Source organism: Hemitrygon akajei, chromosome 14, assembly GCF_048418815.1.
Source record: "Hemitrygon akajei chromosome 14, sHemAka1.3, whole genome shotgun sequence".
NCBI lineage: Eukaryota > Metazoa > Chordata > Chondrichthyes > Myliobatiformes > Dasyatidae > Hemitrygon > Hemitrygon akajei.
The window spans coordinates 100,310,105-100,335,487 of NC_133137.1; the positions used below are offsets into that span (position 1 = coordinate 100,310,105).

A 25,383-nucleotide genomic window follows, 5' to 3' on the forward strand; every position below is an offset into this window, starting at 1 on the left:
AGTCAATTTCTACCACCGTATTTAGAGAACCATTTATAGCGTGGAACAGGCCTCTCTGCCCATTTAATCCACACAAACCGTCAACCACTCGCTATCCTCTCCATATTCTCATCACTCTCCCACCCCCCCCCCCCCCCAGGTTCTCCTACTCACCTACACACCAGGGGCAACTTTGAACAGGCAGTTAATTTTCTAAGCCACATGTCTTTTGGAGGAAAGTAGTGCCCAAAAGCCCATGCAGTCACGGGGAAAGTGCAAATGCTACCCAGGACTGAACCTTGATCACTGGAGCTTTCAGCGGTGTCCGTTTCCCAACATGAGAAATCCGTGGATGCCACCATTCAGTCCACCAGGAACCTACTAGCATATTGCTGATGCCTCAAGGTTGGAATTCTGCTGAGCAGAAACTATTCTACCAGCTCCACTCAGGAATTGGGCAATTACTGCCACATCCACCAGGAAATCAATTGTGCCCCCAGAGGCGTGCTACCTGGAGGTCAGTATTGAATTTTGCTGCACCATGCCCTCATTTCACCCTTTGGGATGTTGAAGGTGCTGTATAATTTCTGTGGGCCATTAGAAATGCACCCAGTGACTACCTGCTTGCATCCACTGCAGTTGTCCTGATGTTCTGTAAAGATCCATTTAAACCTTGATTCATGCTATACCACTGCCCACTATACAAAAAGAAAATGCTTACACATAATCTATTGATAATGATTCCTGATTGATGACTTAAGTCACTAACTGACTTTGTCCTAGCCTGGTATTGTGTTTTCCCTCCTGACTCATTGATTATGTAATTACTTTCCCTTACCTCATTGACTATGTAATTATCGTCCCTTACTACTTCGATTGTGTCATTTGCCGGCTTTATGCAGGAGAGATGAACCATGCAATTGGATTTCCACAGTGAATTGTATTGAAAGTATTGGATGGAAAAAGAGTTAAATTCATTACTGCAGTTGAGGATGCAAGTGTTGGTTAAAGGGTCTATTTATCCTGTAGGGTGGCATGGCCAGCTGTCTCAGAGGGAATAGACAACCATCACCACCACAAATAGAACCCCAATGTGCTTATGGCATGTTATCAACAATGCCAGCACAGACAGCAACCAGCGTCAGTACCACCATCTTGACCATGCCCACCACTCCTGTTGCTATGTAGGTAACAGGTGCTCCCTCGTGGTTCAAAGTGGAAAAGCTTCTGAAACATGAGAAAATTTACAGCTGCTGGAAATCCAATGCAACAGACACAAAATGCTGGAGGAACTCAGCAGGTCAGGCAGCATCTATGGTGAACAGTAAGCAGTCGACGTTTCAGGCTAAGACCCTTCATCAGGACGGGCCTCAGCCCAGAATGTCGTCTGTTGTGCGATACTCAAGGATTCTTATAGCAATGGTGACATTGGTGATCTCCAACCGTAACATCGATCAGTGACTGAATAATCTTTTTCTCAGGGCTTGGGAATCAAATACCAGAGGACACACGTTTAAGGTGAAAGCAGAAAGATTGATGAGAAACTTGAGGGAGTCACTTTTTGACCCAGAGGCCGGTGGTTTAAAAGACACTTGGACAGATGCATGGGCAAGAAAGGCTTAGGAGGATGTAATGTCCTGGTTAATATTTCTACTGTTATACTGTGAGGTATTTTATTTTAGCAGTTTTCTGTAAAAGCAGTACATCCTGCTGGTAGAGTGTTTTACAAATAGTGCTTTACAAATCACAAAATTCATTTGAATACTGTGTTATTAATAAATTCCAAAGTCAAGACGACGTGACTATTTTTGGTGGGGGTGGGGGGAGGTGAGGAGAATGTACTGCCCTGGTCAAGAGTTCTGCTGTTATTTTGTGAGGTATTTTATTTTAGCAGTTTTCTGTAAAAGCAGTGTGTCCCACTGGTAGATTGCTTTGCTTTCGGCTGAAGATAAGGAGACATGTTGATCAACTTAGGGATATTGTGTCAGCCAGTCAGGATGGTGGGATGGAGAGAAGGTTCTAGAGAGAGATATTTCTGACAGTAGTCGGGTTGGTGTCTTTCGGTGGGAGATGCAGAGAGGAGTGGATCAGGGAAGAGACCCGGATGATCCTATCCAAAGAGAAGATGCTTAACTCAAGGGATGCTTTGTGAGATGAAGGAGTCCGAGAAGGGAAGTTCTACCTGTGACTGGTGATAAGAATTCAGCACCGTGTGTAAAGTGCTACAGTGACCACTCAGACACGACATAAGCTCTAACGTTTGTGTCCACATTTAGACTGATTTAATTGAAATGGGCCCTTTTCTCACTTTATTAACCGTTAAATTTGAAAATTTGATAAATATATTTATAATTTTATGCTGGTATATGATCTATCATTTCTGGGCTACTGATATCTGTATATAGGCAGTATTTGCACACATTTCCTACAACCTTTGTTCCTTAATTAGTACATCCTAACTTTCCTATTTGGTTGAACCCCAAACCATATCGACTCTAGACGTTCATTGTTTATGAAAGCTGGCCTTTTCACCACTGAGTCACGTGGCTGTTAACAGAGTTAGATCATGAACCAAGTTTGCCCACGAGCCCCAGTGAGACGGTTACAGGGATATGGGACAAACATGGGCAAATTGGACTGGTTTAGAGTGGCATCTTGGATGGCATGGACAATTTGGGCCAAACAGCCTGTCTCAGTGATACATGACTCAGTGATATCTGGGCCCCACTTGCTCCACTGCCTCAGCTTTCTGTTTTGACTCTGTAAATAATAAAGTGATGCTTCAGAGAGATTATACATAGTTTGGTTGTCCCTCCCACCCCCCATGAACTTGTGCCCAAAGTTTTCCTGTGATCTCTCACCCAATGTCTCCTTAGCGATCTCTAACTCAGTGTCCCTCAGTAATCTCCCAGCCTAAACTTCCAATGCCCTCTGTGCCAGTGTCTCTTGCCCCAGTGGTCTCTCTCCTGTTTCTCCCACCCTGATGGCCTCTGGCCCATTTGAGGCAGGGACATTAACAACATTGAACATACACTTGGACAGGAAAGGCTGAGAGATATGGGTCAAACACAGGTTATGTTTTTCCATGTTGGACCCACTTGGCCATGCTGGGCAGGATGGGCACCCACCTTGGCTGACATGGCCAAGTTGGGCCACAGGGCCTGTTTCTAATGCTGTATGTCTCAACGACTCATTGGGCGATAGATGTAGCATTAGAGAGCTGACAGGAGCATGTGGACAAAGATCTACTCATGCAACACACCTGATTTCCAGCCCAAAATGAAGTCCATCCAAACTTCACCTAATACACAGATCTAGTGGCACACCAACCTGTCTCCACGGCTTATCGAAAACATGAGCCACTACATAGCCCAGGTAATAAAAGGCTGAGCTAATACAGAGACCAATATACAACCCACCTGATAGAAGGACTGCCTGATGCACACCACATTCACTGTGCAGTCCAATAAGGTCCAACCAATGCACAGCTCACCCTGGCTCATTGCTCAATTCACAGCCAATTCCATTGCTTATCCTTTACAAGTTTCAAAAACGTATCAGATGGTGTGTGGAATGAGTGTTCCCTGTCCCAGTGCACCTCACCAACCCCTTCACTTCCCTTCCCAACCCCCTATTTCTTCCTTGGACTCCACTCGTCTTGTCAATGAACTAAACTCCACATTATCCCGGCTCCTACGTGGTGCATCTTGTTATACTAGGTGCACCTCGTTTTCTGGGGCAGCACGGCTGCATAGTGGTTAGCACAGTACAGGTGGCCTGGGTTCAATTCCCGACGCTGCCTGTAAAGAGTTTGTACATTCTCCCTGTGATCGCATGAGTTTCCTCAGGTACTCCGGTTTCCTCTCACAGTCCAAAGAAGTAGAGGGTAGTAGGTCAATTGGTCATTGTAAATTGTCCCATGATTAGGCTAGTGTTAACTTGGCAGGTTGCTGGGCAGCGTGGGTCGAAGGGCCAACTCCACACTGTATCTCAAAAAATAAATAAATAAATCCCTCACCTTTCCTACTGAGCTGAGAGAGAGAAATCAATCCACACAAATCACAATTGACTATTAATCTATCTAAATTTTGCATGATAAATTCCTGTTAGTGCCGCTCATTGTTAGCCATCTGCTCCTGATTCTTTTGACAGCCCTGCTAAACGTCTCATTTTAATGGTCTGTTGACCAACACCTCGAGCGAAGCTTCCTAATGGCAGTGCAGTGAGATTATTCTTCCAGGCGTAAAGTCCCGTGGGCATTGATTGTTCTGCTCAGCTCACTGAGAATTGGGAGGGGAGGTGTGGGATGGACGGACAGTCTTGCTTTAAGGCTGGACTGGCAAACCTCAGGGCTGAACTTAGGTGAGTCATCACTTTGCTCAGTCACCTTCCATGCCAAATCCAAAGTTCGAAGTTCAAATTAAAGAACTTCCTCCTAACTTTCACCTTGACATCACAGTTATGAGTCCTAGCAGGCACCTAAATACATTATTCAGGGTAACTTCTCCTATGTTCTCGGGAGAATATGCTACATTGGTCAGACCAGTAGGGTGGGCTGGACGGAGGTGTTGTAAGTGATACGTTCCTATTCAGAGTGCAGTACTGTGGGTTCCCCTGGCTAAATGGTGGTCGCAGCCTAAAACTTCCAACTGTCCATTTCCCTGCCTGACCCACTGAGTTGCTCCAGCAGCCTCCTGGCCAAAACTTACTCTTCAACCAGTGTCACCAAATAAAGATGAACCATGGACTTTCATAAAACTTATAACAGTACATCCCAGGAACAGGCCATCTGGCCCACCTGTCTGTGCTGACCATGATAGGAACCTAACTCATCCCATTGGCCAGCACATGGTCCATATCCCCTTATCCTTGCCTGTGCACATACCAAGCTAAATGCTTCCTAAAGGTTCTTATTTTATCTGTTTATACCACCTCTCTGACAGTACCTTCCAGCTTTCTGTTTAAGACACTCCCCTCATAAATCTCCTTTAAAATTTCCCCGTCACCCTAACCCTAAGTTCCCTAGTATTTGAGATTTCCTTTCCTTGAAAATTATTCTGACCATCTAATCCAACCGTTTTTTATGCCATAAACCCTATCATTAACTGAGGGCTCCAGGTTGGGAACCCCAGATGCCCCTCCAAATTTCATATAATTATATCACCCTTCAGCCTCTGACAATCCAGAGGAAACAATCTGAATTTGCCCAACTTCTCTTATAGCTACACTGAGGAAGACGCTGTATACCACATTGCTTTACAATTCAAAATATTACTTTCAATTAATTAGATTTAGATTCTTTAACAGTCAGTGGAAGTTTAAACTCTTCTCTCTGGATCCACTAAGGCAATCGCTACACTGCTGTACCCTTGATTTATTATTTGGTAATTCACCATACTCTCTGCACCTTCCCATTTAAGTCTCTCACTGACAGCGGTGATGAATTAACTCATTCAGGAGGACATGAGATCCCACTTCCCCTAATACAGACAGGTGCCCCGCTCTTTTGATTCCAGTGCACAGTACAACCTGACATCACCATGGGACTCTGTGACATAAAATCAGTACTAAACTGGTGCTAGACTAGATAAAGCTGCTCCTGATTACTTGACAGGAAAATGGAGAGTGCTCCCAGTGTCCGGTTAACATTCACTTGTTGCCCATAGCCAAGGCATTTCTGCTGGTCATCCTTCAGGCTGGGCAAATGCAAGACACACTCCAAAGCCTAGAAACTGACTGAGACTTCAGTGCTGCCCTAAGGAAATGCTGCACTTTGTGGGAAGGTCACCATTAGACAAGAGATAAACGATGAGCTAGTCTGAGTCTAACTGTGGAGTTGTCCTCTGTGTGCCAGCCAATATCTACCTCTCAGTCAGCACCACAAGGAGAAAATATCCAGTCGTCAGCACAATGTGGCCTCTTGCTGTATGTAAATTTAATTGCCATGCTTTGGACATCACAATTGCTGGGCAGAGGGGCTCGAAGGGCATATTCCACACCGTATCTCAATAAATGCACACATACACATGGATTACAAATCAATTATAAATATCCTGAGACTGTGAAAGTAAATCTCTCTTTTCATGCTATGGGATCTCGCTGTGTAAAAATAACTCCCATGTTAGCCACACAGGTCACTTTTATATTCATAGTGATATGTTTTGGTGCTGATAAGGACCTATAAAGATGCTAGAATTTTGTTTGCCTTCTCTTAAAAAGTAAGAGCTTTGATCATCAAGAAACTCTGAATCCACTACTGTAGAGCTTTACATGAGAATATCGACAATTCCTTCTCTCCACAGATGCTGCTCAATTCACTGACTTCCTCCAGAAGCTTCTTTCTTGCTGTAAGACCACAACACTTGCATGAAAAAATGGAGGCCAAGTTGTCCTCTGCCACTCCAGTAACGAGTTGACCAGATATCCTATTTTGGTGACATATTACAGATTAAACATTGACCAAAACACTACATGTTGAACAAGGGTTTCGGCCTGAAACGTCGACAGCGCTTCTCCCTATAGATGCTGCCTAGCCTGCTGTGCTCCACCAGCATTTTGTGTGTGTTGTTGTTTGAATTTCCAGCATCTGCAGATTTCCTCGTGGATGTTGAACAATTAAGAGTTTTAAGTGGCAATGTTGTGTCAGCCAGTGAACTGGAGGCCTGGAGTGCACATGACCTCCTACCATTGCAAACACTGTTAATTTACCCAGAGATTCAGCATGATATCTAAAATTTGGATAAACTTTTGTAGATGTATAGTGGACAGGATATTGACTGGCTGCATCATGGCCTGGTATGGAAACACCAAAGTCCTTGAACAGAAACTCCTACAAAAAGTAGTAGATACAGTTCCAGGTTCAGGAACAGTTTCTACTCCTCAACCATCAGGCTCTTGAACCAAATGAGATAACTTCACTTGCCCCATCATTGAAATACTCCCACAACCAATGGACTCAATTTCAAGGACTCTTCATCTTATATTCTTGATATTGATTGCTTATTTATTTATTATCATTTTTTTTCTTTTTGTATTTGCACAGTTTATTTTCTTCTGCACTCTGGTTGAATGCTATAAGTTGGGGAGATTTTAATTGATACTATTATGATTACTATTTTACAGATTTATTGAGTATGCCAATAAGAAGATCAATCTGAGGGTTGTAGATTGTGATAATTATGTATTTTGATCATAAATTTACTTTCAACTTTAAACTTTAAAGAGCAGAGAAATCAGATACTGTCTCCCAGCAAAAGCAGGATAATTTCTCCTAAAACTGCAGCTGGAAGGATAAATACATACAAATTATGGGCATGATCTCAGTCTCAACTGTTGATGTTACTGACATCAAATTAGCTAAGCTTAAGATTATCTAATGACCTTCACTCCACCTGACTATAATGTTTTCATTGTCTGTAATTTTGAACAATGCTTTGGTATCTTTTACAGTATGAATTAGAATCAGGTTTAATATCACTGGCACGTGGCATGAAATTTGTTTATGAGGCGGTACCAGCCTACCTCCTGTACCTCCTCCTTGACAGCAATGAAAAGAAGTTACGTTCTGGGTGATGGGGGTCCTTACTGATGGATGACGCCTTTTTAGGGCATTGCCTTGTGACAATATCCTCAATGCTGGGGAGGCGAGTACCCATGATGGAGCTGGCTGAGTTTGCAGCCTTTTCTGATCCTGTGCAGTGGCCCCTCCATACCAGACGGTGATGTAAACGGTTTGAATACTCTCCACGGTACATCTGAGAGGGACTCAGTTTTATATTTCATCTGAAAACTAACAAATTTAACCTCAAAATTCCACCTGAAGCTGCTGGAGTGGGGCTCAATCGTATAACGTTTGACTCAGAGCAAAGAGCGTTGACTCTGAGCCACAGTGTGAATGAAAAAGCCTAGAGCCTGTAAATTCCTGGTTTGAATTGAGTATATTCATCCAGCAATCATTCAAAATTGATTTTCCAATGAAAAGCCAGACAGCTTTTTTAAATCTAATTTAATCATAAATTTGTTGAAAATGCAATTTTATTGACACTAAGACATTTCTCCATTTAGTATGTCTATCCACGGCTACACACATTTTCTATTTAATTACTTTAATATTTATTTGCATGCCTCTGTATTTTTAATGTAATCCTGGCTGGCATTCAGAACACATCACCAAGTCTGAAAATCTAACCAGTCAGATAATTTAAAATGTAATTAAATATTGACAGAGAGAAATGCCTGAAAATTAATATTATTTTTCCCATTAAAGGTGCTGACTCGGTAAATGGCTTTGAGAAACTGCAGCAGTTTGAACTAATCTGGTTCCCAGATGCAAAGCAAAGGGAAGAGGAGTTGGGTTAGAGTTTCTTCTCTGATCCACTCACCCACCTAACCACAGGAGACCCCAACAGCACTCATGGAATTCACATGCAAATCAAATTGCTGACCTCTTATGCTAATCAAAAATCTGCAGAGGCTACAAATCTGAATTAAAGACTGAAAGTGCAGGAAATACTCAGAAGGTCGTGCTGCAGCTATGGAGCAAAGAAGAATGTTTCCAAAGATGCTGCCTGATATGCTGTGAGTATCCAACATTTTCTGTTTTTGCTTATTATTTACACTAGTTTTGAAATGGTCACTCCTAACCTCCCAGAGCCCGCAGGATGAACTACTGATGGTCTAGTACGACAGTTCAAATATGCAGGGATGAAAGAAGTAAAAGATTTTGAATTTAATTTCTTAAAAGTTGAATGTGGAACAGGCAAAATTCAACTACAAAATAGCTAAGTATATTGTAGTAGATATTTTCAAGGGAGAGGTTGGTGAAATGGGGCCGAACAGCCTCAAGTTCGGGAGGTAGATCCCTCCTACCACCACCAAAGTTCAAGCACCATTCGTCAGAGCTGCTAGACAGAGTCCAACAGAGATACACACAGCAAAATAATCCCATTGTAAAACGCACAACTTATTGATCAGTGCAGAAGTCAGCTGAACTGACAAACCTAAATTCCAGGAGCAATTGATTTTCCTGTTAGGTTAAACAGAAGCTATTCCTCTGAACGTCTAGCCATTCTAACAAGCAATGCACCTCCAGGTAGCAATTTCCTTTCCACTTACTTTAATGGGTGCAATTCATTTGAGTACTATTTGCTCGAAAGACATTTCAGTTTACAGCTATAGTTTCAACAAACCTTTCAAATCATGATGGCCTGCCGGTGAAAGTTATGAGCTGAAAGGGCATGATACCTGACAACAATGACTGAACTAGAGTATGGGGCTTGCCTTTATCATGCATCTGAGGAATGAACAGACATCAGGGCTTGTATCAAATGAGCTGCCCAAGCAAGTGGTTGAGGCAGGTATAACAACATTTAAAAGACGTTTGGATGAGCACGTGAATAGGATGGGTCTACAGGCCAACCATGAGCAAATGGGACCAGCGTGGTGGGGATCGGTATGGATGAGTTGGGCCAAAGGGCCTGTTTCTGCACTGTACTATCTAGCATAAACAATGCAAGTGACAAGAGGTCGGCAGCATTTTTTTTGGAAAGGGTCACATCCTTCCTTTAGCAACACTAGAAAACTGAAGTGGGGTAAACCCCAGCTCTCTGGTTAGAGGGATATTTGGACCAGGGTATGTACACACATAGTGATACACAGCATAGGAAAAACACCCTCTCAACCTAACTCATCCGTTACAACCAAGCTTCCTGAGCGAGTCCCCTTTGCCTACATTTGGCCCGTAGCCTTCAAAACGTTTTCCATTCATGGACTTGTCGAAATGTCTTATAAATGCTGTAATTGTACCTGCCTCAACCATTTCCTTTGGCACAACTTTCTGTATATCCACCCTTTTCTGTCTCACAGGCACCTGATTAAATCTTCACCTCTCACTTAAAACACTGTTACTGCCTGCCTTATCTAGGTCCCTCATGATTTTGTAAGTTGACCCCTCAAGCCTCCTTCACTCCAAGGAAAACAATTTTGCCTATTTTTAAATTCAGTGAAGACTTGTCCCTCCAATGCATTTCCATTATATATTCCTCTGGCTGCATTTAGAATGGTAATTTCCGATATAAACCTGTCATGTTGTGATTACAGTACATTTTCTCATTCCTGCTCTGCTTCCAATAAAGTGGGCTATAGTTACAGCTTCAAGCATCAACATGGGCACAGGAATATAGCAGAGTAAGGTGCAGTATATAAGAGCATAAGATATAGGAACAGAATTAGGCCATTCATCTCATCCAGACTGTCCTGCCATTCAATTACAGGAGATATTTTTTTCAAATCCATTCCCCTGCTTTCTCCTGGTAACCTTTAATCCTCATGGAACAACCTGATGGGCCAAATGGTCTCATTTTGCCCTTATGGTCTATGGCCTAACCGATCAGAAACCTATCAATTGCCTTAAATATACCCAGTGACTTGCCTTCCACAGATTTGGCACCCACTGGCTGAAGAAATTTCAAAAATGATGCCCTTTCTTCAGAGATGGTGCAAAATAGAAAATAAGCACATAGAACCCTTCGATCTCAATGCGTCGAGCTTTTAACCTACTCTAACTTCCTTATCTCCCACAAATCCCTGCATTTTTCCATCAGCCATGTACCTAAGAGTTTCTTAAATGTGCAAAAGTCTTAGGTATATATATATTGTTAGGATGCCAAAGACATTTGCACAGTACTGTATTTGTCAACATGGAGTGGAGAGCAGAGAGCAAGTTTGTAAATTTGGCAGGAGCAAAGGATGTTGGGAATGGCAAGGGTGCAGTGCCACAGGAGGGATGTGGAATAGGTGGCAGAGAAGGAGTGCTGGGGCAGAGGGTGACACAGATGCAGACACTCCCAACCCTGAGACACCAGGCAAAGTCTTTTGATTCCAAACAATTAGTTTATTGACATTCACAGAATGTCTCTCTAATCCTCTTTCCTCTCCTTTTCCCTTTTCCCAACCATGATTCCCCTCTCTCTGCCACCTTCCCACCATCAGTCCACAATGGAGACCCATATCAGAATCAGATCATCATTCACAAATGTCGTGAAATTAGTTTTTTTCAGCAGCAGCAGTACAGTGCAATACATAAAATTAAATATGTGCCTAAAACTTTTGCACAGCACAGTATCAGCTTCTACTATCACCCTAGCAGTGTTGTATTCACCCACCACTCTCAGTGTAAAAAAACCTTACCTCTGACACCCCCCTTAAACTTTTGTCCAATCAACTTTAAGTCATGCCCCCTCAGATTAACCATTTCCGCCCTGGGGGGAAAATCTCTGGCTGTCCACTCAATGTAAAGGCATCATCTTGCACACATCAATCAAGTCACCATAAGGATGAGGAAGAAGGGGAAAATATCAGGACTCTGGGCAGTGTGATGAATTGAGCATTTTTCCAAAAGGAGACACAGGCACAAGAGGTTGAAAGGCATATTTCTGTACTGTACTGTACAGGCTCAAAGGTATGCTGTGTATGACCCTTAACATTGAAAATCACATCTGAGGCTTGGAAAATATCATTCTGGCAGCAGTCCTGTCACCCTGATTGCCTCCATTAACACTAATCAAGTGGGATGAGCCTCTGCAATTTTCAGTAATACAGGTATCATAGTAATTTCATTCTAGCAGAAAACTCAAGAACTGTCCCCACCATTGTCCAAGTGAGGATACTGTTTCCTCACCATTCCACCTCTTACCTTCGTCTGTCAGGATTTGGGGCACCTCCCTCTCTGCTGGAGAAATGCACTTGACAATATTCCCCATCACCAGGCCATCCATCTCTGCAAAGTCCTCGAACGTGCAGTTGACTCCTGCGGAGAGCTCAGGAACATTATGAGCCTCCAGCACCAGCTGATGAAGAGAATAGAACAACACCAGAGGTTGGGTATGGTCACAGCAGATGCCAACATGCAATGGCAATGGACATGAATAAATTCAACAGCACTACATTTCACTGAGCACCTCCTTTCCAACAATCCCTCCCTTATGCACATCATTAGACCATAAGACATGGGAATGGAATTAGGTCAATTGCTCCATCAAGTCTGCTCCGGCAATCCATCATGCCTGATTCCTTTCCCCCCTCTCAACCCTGTTATTCTGCCTTCTCCCCATAACATTTGATGCCCTTACTAATCAAGAACCTATCAATCTCCAATTTAAATATACCTAATAACCTGGCCTCCACAACCGTCTGTGGCAAGAAATTCCATAGATTCACCACCCTCCGGCTAAAGAAGTTCCTCCTCATCTCCATTCGAATGAGACATCCTTCTATTCTGAGGCTGTTCCATCTGGTTCATGACTCTCCCACTATTGGAAACATCCTCTCCACATCCACTCTTTCCACACCTTCCAATATTCTATGAGATCCACCCTCATTTTTCTAAACTACAGTTAGTACATGCCCAGTGCCATCAAATGCTCCTCACACATTAACCTTGTCATTCCTAGGATCACACTTGTAGATATCTCCTGGTCCCTCTCTGATGCCAGCATATTCTTTCTTCAATATGGGCACCAAAACTGTCCACAATAATCTAATGCAGTCTGAACAATGACTTATAAAATGCTACCACATGGAAAGTCAGATGTATTAGTATTACCAAATGAAGGGAATTACAGAAGGTTGAGAGAGAAGTTGGCCAGAACTGATTGGAATAGAACACTGGCAGGGATGACAGCAGAGCAGCAATGATGGAATTCTGGATGCAATTCGGAAGGCACAGGATACGTACACTCCAAAGAGGAAGAAGAATTCAAAAGGCAAGAAGATACAACCATGCCTAACAAGAGAAGTCAAAGCCAACATAAAAGCCAATGAGAGGGTATATACTAGACCAAAAATGTATGGGAAGTTAGATATTGGGAAGCTTTCAAATACCAACAGAAGGCAAAAAAAGTCTTTAAGATGGAATATGAAAGTAAACTAGCCAATAATATTAAAGATGATATCAAAAGTATCTTCAGATACATAAAGTTTAAAAGAGAGGTGAGAGTGGATATTGGACCATTGGAAAATGATGCTGGAGAGGTAGAAATGGGGGACAAGGAAATGGCAGATGAAATGGATAACTATTTTGCATCAGTCTTCACTGTGGAAAACACTAGCAGTATGGTAGAAGTTTCAAATGTCAGGTGTCATGAAGTGTGCGAAGTTAGCATTACTAGGGAGAAACTTTTTAGGAAACTGAAAGGTTAGAAAGTAGATAAATCACTTGGAAAATTACAAATTTCACTCCACACTTCAAGGAGGGAGAGAAGCAGAAGAAACAAAACTATAGGTCATTTAGTCTGACCTCAGTGGTTGGGAAGATGTTGGAGTCGATTGTTAAAGGTGTGGCTTCAGGGTACTTGGAGGCACATGATAAAACAGGCTGTAGTCAGCATGGTTTCCACAAGGGAAAGTCTTGCCTAACAAATCTGTTGGAATTCTTTGAAGAACTAATGAGCAAAATAGACAAAGGAGAATCGGTTGATGTTGTGTACTTAGATTTTCAGTAGGCCTTTGACAAGCTGCCACACATGAAGCTGCTTAACAAGCTACAATCCCATGGTATTACAAGGAAGATTTTAGCATGGATAAAGCAGTAGCTGACTGGCAGGAGGCGAAGTGTGGGAATAAAGGAAGCCTTTCCTGACTGGCTGCTGGTGACTAGGGGTGTTCCACAGGGGTCTGTGTTGAGATCGATTCTTTTTACATCATAGGTCAATGATTTGGATGGTGGAATTGATGGCTTTGTTGCAAGGTTTGCAGATGGTATAAAGATAGGTGGAGGAACAGGTAGTTTTGAGGAAGTAGAGAGGCTACAAAATGACATACAGCTTAGAAGAATGGGCAAAGAAGTAGCAGATGGAATACAGTGTCAGGAAATGTATGGTCATGCAATTGATAGAAGAAATAAAAGGGTAGAATATTTTATAAATGGAGAGAAAATACAAAAAACTGAGGAGCAAATAGACTGGGAGTGCTTGTGCAGGATTCCCTAAAGGTTATTTTGCAGGTTGAGTCTATGGTGAGGGAGGCAAATGTAATGTTATAATTCATTTCAAGAGGACTAGAATATAAAAGGGTGTAATATTGAGATTTTATAAAGCACTGGTGAGGCCTCACTTTGAGTACTGTAAGCAATTTTGGCCCCTTATCTTAAAAGATTGTGCTGAAACTGGTGAGAATTCAAAGGAGGTTCACAAAAATGATTGAAAAAGGCTTGAAAATATTTTATTGCTCTGAGCCTGTATTCACTAGAACTCAGATGAATGAGGGGTGGCCTCATTGAAACCTATTGAATGGTGAAAGGCCTTGATAGAGTGGATGAGGAGAGGATGTTTCCTGTGGAGGGAGAGTCTAAGACCAGAGGATGCAACCCCTCAGAATTGTCCTTTCAGAATGGAGATGAGGAGGAATTTCTTTAGCTAGGAAGTGGTGAATTTGTGGAATTTGTTGCCACAGGCAGCTGTGGAGACTAAGCCTTTCTGTATATTTAAGGCAGAGGTTGATAGATTCTTGATTATTCAGGGCATGAAGGGAAACGGAGAAGGCAGGAGATTGGGGCTGAGAGAAAAATTGGATCAGCCATGATGAAATGACGGAGCAGACTCGATGGGCCAAATGGCCTAATTCTGTTCCTATATTTTATGATCCTATGGACTCTTACATGATTCTGAAAGACAGTGCCTTCAAATATGGATGATTTGGAGCTTTTAAAATCCAACAAAAGGCAACTAAAAGAGCTATAAGGGACAAAGATAAAATGTCAGAGCACACTAGCCAATAACATAAAGCAGGGTACTAAAAACTTTCTCCGTTGTATAAAGAGTAAAAGGGAGGTGAGAGGTGATTTTGGACCACTGGAAAAAAATGCTGATGAGGTAGTAATGGGGGACAAAGAATTGGCAGATGAACTTCACTGTGGAAGACACTAGCAGTGTGCCAGAGGTCCATGAGTGTCAGAATGCAGGAGCGAGTGCCATCGCTACAAAGGAAAAAGGGTTAGGCAAACTCAAAGGTCTTAAGTTGGATAAGTCACTTGAACCAGATGGACTACACCCCAGAGTCCTGAGAGAAGTTGCTGAAGAGATAATGGATGCATTGGTCATGATCGTTCAAGAATCACTTGATTCTGGTGTGGCCCTGGAGGACTGGGAGATTGCAAATGTCACTCCGTTCTTTAAGAAGGGAGGAAGTCAAAAGAAAGGAAATCATAGGCCAGTTAACTTAACCTCAGTGGTTGGGAAAGTGTTGGAGTCTATTATGAAGGATGAGATTTTGGGTACTTCGGGACTAATGATAAAATAAGTTAAAGTCAGCATGGTTTCTGTAAAGGGAAATCTTGCCTGACAAATCTGTTAGAGTTCTTCGAGGAAATAACAAGCAGGGTGGACAAAGGAGAGTCAGTGGATGTCATTAACTTAGATTTTTATAAAGTGTGATAAGGTGTCACATATGAGGCTGCCAACAATATAAAATCCTATAGCATTACAGGAAAGATACTGGTATGGATAGAGGAATGGCTGACCGGCAGGAGGCAGCAAGTGGGAGTAGAAGGGAAGCCTTTTCTGGTTGGCTGCCACTGACTAGTGGTGTTCCTCAGGGGTTAGTATTGGGACTGCTGCTTTTCACATTGTTTGTTCATTATTTGGATAATGGAATTGATAGCTTTGTGGAAAAGTTTGTGGATGATACAAAGATAGGTGGAGCAGTAGGTGGTGTTGAGGAAGCAATGCGATTACAGCAGGACATAGACAATTTGGAAGAATGGGCAAGAAAATGGCAGATGGAATACAGTTTACATAATGCATTTTGATAAAAGGAATGATAGTGCGTACTGTTATCTAAATGGGGAGAAGATTTAAACATCAGAGGTACACAGGAACTTAGGAGTCATCGTGCGAGACTCTCAGAAGGTTAATTTACAGTTTGAGGCTGTGGTAAAGAAGGCAATTGCAAGGTTGGCATTTATTTCAAGCGGAATAGAATATAAAAGCAAGGAGATAATGCTGAGGCTTTATAGGACATTAGCCAGACCGCACTTGGAGTACTGTCAACAGTTTTGGGCCCCATATCTGAGAAAGGACTTTGTCATTGGAGAGACTCTAGAGAAGGTTCACGAGGATGATTCCAGGAATGCAGGGGTTAATATATGAGGAGGGTTTGGCAGCTTTGGGCCTGCACTCACTGGAATGTAGAAGAATGTTTGGAGATCTCATTGGAACCTACTGAATGTTGAAAGGACTCGATAGGGTGGATGTGGAGAGGATGTTTCATGATGATGGTATCCAGAACTAGAGGGCACAGACTCAAAATTGAGAGGTGACCTTTTAGATCAGAGCTAAGGAGGAGTTTTTTTATCCAGAGAGCGGTGAAACTGTGGAATGCTCTGCCACAGACTGTGGTGGAGGTCAAATCTGTGCATATAGTTAAGGCGGAAGTTGATCATTTTCTGATCAGTCACAGCATCAAAGGATATGATGAAAAGGCAGGTGTATGGGACTGATTTGGATCAGGGATCAGCCATGATGGAATGGCGGAGCAGACTCGATGGCCTAACTCTGCTCCTATGTCTTGATGTTCTTGAGGCTTAATTTCTCAAAATGAATGCTGGAACAGGTATTGAAATTGATATTGGTTTATTATTGTCACATGTACAAAGATACAGTGAGAAGCTGCTCTTGTATACTGTTCATACAGATCAAATCATTACACAGTGTATCGAGGTAGAATAAGGCAAAATAACGCTGAATAAAGTGTAAAAGCTATCTCGAAAGTGCAGTGCAGGTAAATTATAAAATGCAAGATCAGAATTCCAACAGAGCTTCACCAGTAGTGTCTAACTGCATTCTCTCATATGGGACATATATGCACAACTCTCTGAGTTACTGCACCTCTCACAAAGCCAGGCTACCTGTAACTGGACTGTGAGTGAAAAGACGATGAATTCAACCTCAGTGCAAATGCACTGTGAATAGCAAGAATCTCAGCATCTCCTGTTGATTCAGAGACAAAAGCAAAAGGCTCCTTCTGTTCTATGCGGCAGCAGGCTCCTGAGTAACCATGGCAACGCCTTAGCTTCCAGCCTCGGGTTTAAAGTGACAGCCTCACATCTTGGAGACAGTTCTGACACGATAGAAAAACTTGGCACAGATGCAATAATTCTGATTAATGTGGACAGAACAACTCTTTCTTTAGCATAGAAGGTGGCAATCTCACTTTTAGCCATTTACCCTTCTCGGGTTAGAACAAAGAGCAGTGTATTACAGTACAAACCCCACGGTCCACCATGTTGTGCCAACATTTTAATCTATTCCAAGATCAAGAAAACACTTCCTTCCCACATATTCCTCTATATTTTTTTTATCCATGTGTCTATCTGAGATTCTCTTAAATCTCCCTAATGTATCTGTCTTTACCACTGCCCACTCTCTGTATGAAAAAAAAATCTACGTCTGACATCCCCCTGATACTTCCCTCCACTCATCTAAAAGCAATGCCTTTTCATATCAACCATTTCCACCCTGGGAAAAAGGTATTGTCTCTCCACTCGATCTGTGCCTCTTATCATGTTGTACACCTCCATCAATTCACTTCTCATCCTCCTTCGCTCCAAGGAGAAAAGCCCTAGTTCACTCAACCTGTCCTCATGAAACATGCTCTCTAATCCAAGCAGCATCCTGGTAAATCTCTCAGCACGCTCTCTAAAGTTAGTTTCTGGCCCTGCCTAATTGGACCAGCAATGGCGATGTGAACAGAATTCTGCCTGGAGCAGCCACAGCAAAGCCCAGGACACAGCAAAAGCTCCCACTGCTGCTCTGGTCACCATTACCACTCTTGCAGCACCAATCATGTGCCATTCCTGCCCACCCTCCATTTTAGGGGAAGATTAAGTTAGTTTTGAGCTGTCTGAATAATAATTTTCTTCAGTGCATTAGAAATTTCTATTTCTTTAGCCAGGGGGTTGTAGATCAGTGGAATTCATTGCCAAAGATAGTTGTGGAGACCAAGTCACTGGGAACTTCAACCAGGCTTGTTTGAAGGAAGCCATGCCCGAGTACCATCAGCACATTAGCCGAGGCCCCAGCACACTAGGCCACTGTTACACTAAGATAAGGAATGCCTACCGTTCCATGCCCAAGCTGCATTTCAGTAAATCAGATCACTTGGCTGTCCTTCTCCTACCTGCATACAGGCAGTAGCTAAAGAGCAAAGCTCTGGTGATTAGCACAACAAAGATGTGGTCTTGGGAGGCAGAGGAGCAACTACACGAGTGCTTCCAGTCAGTGGACTGGGCATGCTCAAGAACTCACCTGTGGATGTGAATGGGTACAGCATGCTTTCATAGACTTTATTAAAACAGATGATGAAGTGTGTTTAGTAAGAGCGTAAATAAAGTAAATAAACTTTATTATCCTCACAAGATCCAGAAGCCCTGGATGAAGCATGAGATCCATAGTCTGCTGAGAGCCAGTTCAGAAGCATTCAAGTCTTGTGACCAAGCAAGTTACAAGAGGTCCAGGTTGATCCCTGGAAAGCCATCTCACGTGCAAAGTGGCAATTCCAGTCCAAACTTGAAACAACGAAAATGCTCAACAAAGGCGACAGCAGCGCTTCACTTCCCGAGGAGCTCAATGCCTTCCATACTCGCTTTGACTATCAAAACATGGAGCAACTATCACAAACTCCCACAGCCCCCGATGATGCTGCGATTTCAGTCTCTGAGGCCAATGTGCGAGCAGCCTTCAGGAGGGTGAACCCAGGAAGAGCATCTGCCCCAGACCTGTGACTGGCTGGAGTGTTTACTGAGATCCTTAACCTCTCCATTCAGCAAACTAATGGGCTTCAATTATACTGGTGGCCAAGAAGTAAAGTGGAGACCAGCTTCAATTATTATTGTCCAGTAGCACTTACACCCACGGTGAAGAAGTATTTTGAGAGGCTGGTGATGAAACATATCAACTCCTACCCGAGAGCGACATGTATCTCTTCAATTTGCCTAACAAAGCAACATATCCGATATAGCAGATGCCATTTCACTGGCTCTTCACTCAACCCTGGAACATCTGGACAGCAAAGATGCATACATTGATATGCTCTTTATCAACTACAGGTCAGCATTCAATGCCATCATTCCCTCAAAACTAATCAGTAAGTTTCCATACCTCGGCCTCAATACCTCCTTGTGCAATTGGAACCTCAATTTTCTCATTTTCAGATGCCAGTCAGTTAAGATTGGCAACAGCATCTTCTCCATGATCTCCATCAGCACAGGTGCACCACAAGGCTGTGTGCTTAATGCCCTGCTCTACCATCCAGGACATGCTTTCTTCTTGCTGCTGCCATCAGGAAGAAGGTACAGGAGACTCAAGACCCACACAGCCAGGGTGAGAAACAGATATTACCCCTCAGTCATCAGGCTCTTGAACTATTTCAATGTACTTTCAATATTGTGGTGAGTGAAGTTATCCACAATGGTTTAGGAGCCTGACAATTGAAAGTTCCTGAACCTGAAGTTGTAAAAGGCCTAATATGGTATTGTGTGCAATTCTGGTCACCTAACTACAGGAAAAAAATCAATAAGATCAAAACAATATAGAGAAAATAAGCAAGCATGTTACCAGGACCTGGGGACCTAAGCTACAGTGAAAAGATGAATAGATTATGATTTTTTTCCCTGAAAATGTGGGGGAATTTGCTAAATGCATACAAAATAATGAGGGTAAAGACAGGGTGAATGCAAGCAGGCTTTTTTCCACTGAGATTGGGTAAGACTAGACCTAGAGGTCATGTGTTAAGGGTGAAAGGTGAAATATTTAAGGGGAACCTGAAGAGAACTCTTCTCTCATAGGGTGATGCAAGAGAGCCACTGGCAGAAGAGGTGGATAGGGGTTTAATTGTAACATTTAAGTGAAGTTTGGGTAAGTACATGGATGGGAGGGGTATGGAGGGCTATGTCCAGACACAGGTCAATGGGACTAGGCAGAATAAATGTTTGGCACAGATTAGATGGGCTGAAGGACCTGTTTCTGTGCTGTAGTGCTCTTTGACTCCACAAATCCACTTCTCTTCACGTGAAGAGCTTAACACCATGGATATGGAGACATTTTCACATCAATCTGAACTAATTTGAATGCTCTTCCCAGACAAAATAACAGTGCTCCTTTTTCCTATTTCCTTCACTGGAGTCACAGAAGTCATAGAACATCATGTGACTCCTACCCAGGTTGGCCCTCCCAAAGTGCAGCACCTTACGCTTGCCTGCATTAAATTCCATCTGCCGTTATCCGGCCCTTTCTCCCAGCTGATGTAGATCCCACTGTAAGCTTTGATAGCCAGTATGGGCACAGTATCAGAATCATAATCATAATTAATATCACTGGCATATGTTGTGAAATCCGCTGCTTTACAACAGCGGAACATGGCAATACTATAATAATAAGGTTTACTAAAAATTACACTAAGAAATACAGATCAAAATTAAATTAAATAAGTACTGCAAAAAGAAAGCCAGAAAAATTGTGAAGTAAAAAAAATAGTGAAGTAAAAAATTATGATGTAAAAATACAGGACATGGGTCTCATTTGCTGAGTCAAAGGAATTTTCAGACGATGTTGTCTATTTTACTCTATGATAAATATTGCCATTTCTTTCACCAGATGTCAATGGCAGTAGAAGCCTTGGCTAGGGAAAGCACAATGATCACTCTCCACAGAGATTGTGTACTGCATCTTGGCAGCAAAATCCATTTCACTAGTTCTTCTCAGAGCCTTCAACAGTTCTGAACCATCTCATTGTCACAGGGATACAGCTCTCTCAGATTTTCTTCAGATGGAGACTCACAAATGAGAATCCCTGCCTATTTCCAAAAGAATCTGGACCCAAAGGCTATCCAGTGAATTTTCTCAGGAAGTGTACTCAGGTTTAAGGCCTTCCTGAGTAGCACACGCAAAACCCTGGAGGAACTCAGCAGGTCGGGCAATATCTATGGAAATGAATAAACCATCAACAGTTCAGGCCAAGACCCTTCTTCAGGACTGAGAAGGGGGAGGGCACCAGATAAAAAAAAGGTGGGGGAAGGAGAAGGAGGAATAGTTTGCAGGTGATAGGTGAAACCAAGGAAATGGAAGATGTATAGGGCTGGAGAAGAAGCAGTCTGATAGGAGAGGAAAGTGGAACATGGGAGAAAGGAAAAAAGGAGGGGCACCAGGGGAAGATGATAGGTAGGTGAGGAGAACAGATCAGTGGCCAGAGTGGGGATCAGAAGAAGAGGGAAAGAGGAGAGAAAAATACCAGAAGGAGAAATCAATGTTCACACCATCAGGTTGGAGGCTACCCAGATGCAACATAAGGTGTTGCTTTTTTGTCTGCCTTCTTGACCACTCCCCTTCACCTCTTTCTCTCACACACACACACACACACACACACACACACACACACACACACACACACACACACACACACACACACACACACACACACACACACACACTCCTTTTATCCATCCTGATTTTAAAAAAAAGTAGGAAATGTGACTTGAATTTCAAGGCCTGAAAATTATAGCCTGTCACTTATAATTTCCACCACAGATTGGACAGCCTTCTTCTCCTAGGCCCCAAATTGCATTTCAGAGCAAGTGATGTTGGCAGGCTGTGCTGAGAAATAATTTGCTGTTGGAATACAAAACCTGTCACTTTTTATCAGTAAATGGAAGCTGGCAAGGTGTAATTTCATAACCTATGTTTTAAAATAATACACTGTCCCTTTTTCCATTTCCTGCTGAAATTACCTGTGGCTGGATATCAGCTTTGCTGAGTGACAGAGGCACAGAATGGAAACTCTCAATTTCCATTTCTCTCATCACCTACCCCAATCCCTCCAAACCTACATCACTGCAGTGAGAAAGCGCAGAGCCACCCGACCACCTAAAATAAATCTGTTCTAATTGAGTCAGAAGGGCAGCATTGGAAAAGAAGACAAAGGAAAGGCTCTCTTTCAAATGGCTGATCTAGGGCATCCAAACACTGAGTATTAAATTTTACCATATCCATAAGGTATACACTCAGTGGCCACTTTATTAGGTACCTACTGTTCCTAATAAACTGACCACTGAGTGTATGTTTCTGGTCTTCTGCTGCTGCAGCCCATCCATTTCAAGGTTTCGATGTGTTGTGCATTCAGAGCTGCTCTTCTGCACACCACTGTGGTATCGTGTGGTTACTGTCGCCTCCTTGTCAGCTTGAACCAGTCTGGTCACTCAGCTCTGATCTCTCTCACTAACAAGGTCCTTTCACCCACAGAACTGCCACTCGCAGGATATATTCTGTTTTCTTTATCAAACCATTCTCTGTAAACTCCAGAGACTGTGAGTGAGTATCGCAGGAGATCAGCAGTTTTTGTGATACTCAAACCACCCTGTCTGTGTCCCCAACAATCATTCCATGGTCAATATCACACAGATCACACGTCTGGTCAGGAGTACTCAGATGGAACTTCTTGACCGTGTCTGCATGCTTTTGTGCATTAAGTTGCTGTCATATGATTGGCTGATCAGATATTTGCCTTAACAAGCAGATATACCTAATAAGTTGGCCACTGTGTACAGAAAGCAGAATTAATTCTGCCTGACAAGTCTGCCCCACTATTCAATTATGGCTGATTTTCTATTTCTTTTATTTGCTCCATTCTCCCTGTAACTTTTAACCCCCTTGCCAACCAGGAACTTAACTTTGCCTTAAATACACCTAATGCGTTGGCCTCCTCAGACCTTTGGGCCAAATATTCCACAGATTTACCACCTTCTGCCTGAAAAAAATCCTCATCTCAGTTGGGCTGTATCGTCAGATCCCAAAGTCTTGTATGAAAGAAAACATCCTCTGCACGTCCACTCTATCCAGGCCTTCCAGTATTGGACACGTTTCAGTGAGATCTCCCCCTCATCCTGCTGATCTTGATCAAGTGCAGCTGTCAAACCCTTCTCATATATTAAACTATTGTTGCTACGTTATTATTAAGACACTGAGCAGCTATTGAAAGAAATGCCAGAGGAACATTGGAAGAATTAGTTTGATTTCAGGGAGTTTTGTTTGAATTATTGTTGTGAACAATCTGGCCCCTACTTACCAGACAAGACTGACTTTCTGCCCATTAAACCACCTGTGTTTAGGGCAGCAATGAAGGTCCTCTATCTTTGTCTGTCCATACCATTGCACACAGATAAAGAATGATTCTTCATTGCTGTTTCTGTAACATTTTTTTGACCAGCCAGGTGTTATGACATGCACCCAACTGCACCAGTCTCTGGGGTTTAGATGCTTCAGCTCTCTGGAATATGGATCATAGTTGTGGCCCCTTTAAAGATTTGGAGCTGCCCCACTACTTGGTGGCCACGCTTTGGCGCCATGATTTTATTACTTAAAGGGTACCTGAACTGAGGCTCAATCGTCAGCTCAACTTTGGATTCTCGTCTGACATCTAGTTTAGAACCCTGTCTTCATTTCAGGATTGTATTGTGTCTCACTGCTAGGCTCAGATACTCCAGCACTTGCGTCCTAACTATCCTCGCCTGTGTCTCTCGTCACAGCCAGGGTGGTCAGCCCTGAGCTGAAACCCTGAACCTGGAGGACCAGTGGTCCACTCTTAGTCTGGCCTCTACCCTTTGATCTGTTTGGTATGGGTGACCCTACCAAGAGTCAAAGCACAAGGCCCTGATTCTGGCCAACATAGCTCCCTGGGTCATCGAGGCAAGCTAGCCTCCAAACCCTACAACAACGTTGTGGTCCTCTTGAAGGTTGCGGACGTGAATGAAAGAATTATTTCCGACTGAGGGCAGAGTACCAGCACAACAGTCAACAGTGCCAAGATTGGGAAATCAGGATTCAATACTGGCTGCTGTCTCTAACGAGTCTGTTGTTATCGCTGTGACCATGAGGGTTTCCTCCGGGAGCTCCGGTTTCCTCCCACTTTCCAAAGACATACAGAACAGGGTTAGTAAGTTGTAGACATGCTATATTGGTGCCAGAAGCATGGCACCAGTTACAGGTTGCCCACAGCGCACCCCCAGATTGTGTTGTTTGCTAATACATACGACACATTTCACTGAATGTTTCGATGTACATGTGGCAAATAAAGGAAATCTTCATCTTTAATCTGGTAACATGGGTCAACAGGTAGACATGCCAGATCTGAAGGCCCATTACCCTGAGAGAAGGAGATAGGAGCTGGTGGAGATGTGATGACAGAGGAGAGAATGTTAGAAGGGGAAAAGAAGAGGTCAAATGGAGTGGTGATAGAGGAAGAGTAGGAGAGTTGGCTTAAGAGGAGGAAGGGAAGGTGATTTAGAAAGAAGAGGATATGATGAAGAGAAGGTGGTTCAAGAAGGGAGACGTGATGAAGAGGAGGAAGGGAAGGTGGATGTGATGAAGAGGAGGAAGATGTGATGCACTAAGAGGGAACATGATGGAGGAGATGGGGAGATAATGAAGAGGAGAGGAAGGTGACAAAGTGGAGGGAGAAATGACTGAGGAGGAAGGGTAACTTCTTCAAAACAAGGTAGGTATGTGGAATGAGCTGCCAAATGAAGTAGTTGAGGCAGGAAAAATACCAACATTTAAAAGACTTTTGGAAAAGGTAGATGAATAGGAAAGGACTTGGGCCAAATGCAGTCAAGTAGGACTAGCTTAGTCAGGCATCACGGTCAGCATAATTGAGTTGGGCAGAAGGGCCTATTTCCGTGTTGTATTGCTCTACAGTTCTCTAAGTGATTTAGAGGAGGGGTGGACAGAGGGATGGGAGGTGGTTGAAAGGTGGAGGCAATAGAGAGGATGGGGTATGGTGAAAAAGGGGAGGGAGAGGTGATGTAGGGGAAGGGGATGTGATGAGGTGGAAGTGACACAGGAATAACAGGGTGAATAGATAAAGGAGGATTTGGGAGATATGGTTGAGCAGGAGGAGGAAGCAGGTGATGAAGTCAAGATGGTGGAAGAAGAGGAGGGAAAGTTGAGGAAGATGAGATAACAAGAGGAAGGGGGAGAGTGGAGAGTGATGGAGGAAGAGGGGGAAGGTACAAATTAGGAGAAGTGTAGAGGATGGCAGAGGTGGGTGAAGGGAGGTGAAAAGAATTGGTGGTAACTGGTGGGAAGAAGGTAGTAGGGATGGAAAGGGGAGAGAGCTCACAGAAGACAATGAAAGGTGATTGAAGAAAAGGTTGATGGAGAAGGAGGCAGAGAGAGAAGGGGGTACAAATGAAGGAGAAGAGTTCAGCCGACAACTTTGGAGGGGGTACTGATGAGGGAGATTACGCAGGAGGAAGAGGAAGTTACAGAGCAGGGGAAAGAAGGTGATGGTGGAGGAGCCGTGATTGGCAATGCAAGACTGACACTGGCTGTGGAGTAAGAAGGCAATGGAAAAGAGAATGGA

At 43.1% G+C, this 25,383-nt stretch overlaps 1 protein-coding gene across 11 annotated transcripts in view; it reads right to left on the reverse strand.

The window, feature by feature from the left end:
* The window catches only part of plxna4 (plexin A4), a 712,781-nt gene that overhangs the window by 212,967 nt on the left and 474,431 nt on the right, over positions 1-25,383 (reverse strand). For all 11 annotated transcript variants that reach the window (XM_073066781.1, XM_073066783.1, XM_073066775.1 and 8 more), the window contains exon 7: positions 11,672-11,825. In XM_073066781.1, the coding sequence (XP_072922882.1) occupies positions 11,672-11,825 (154 nt within the window). The remainder of the gene's footprint in view (positions 1-11,671; positions 11,826-25,383) is intronic.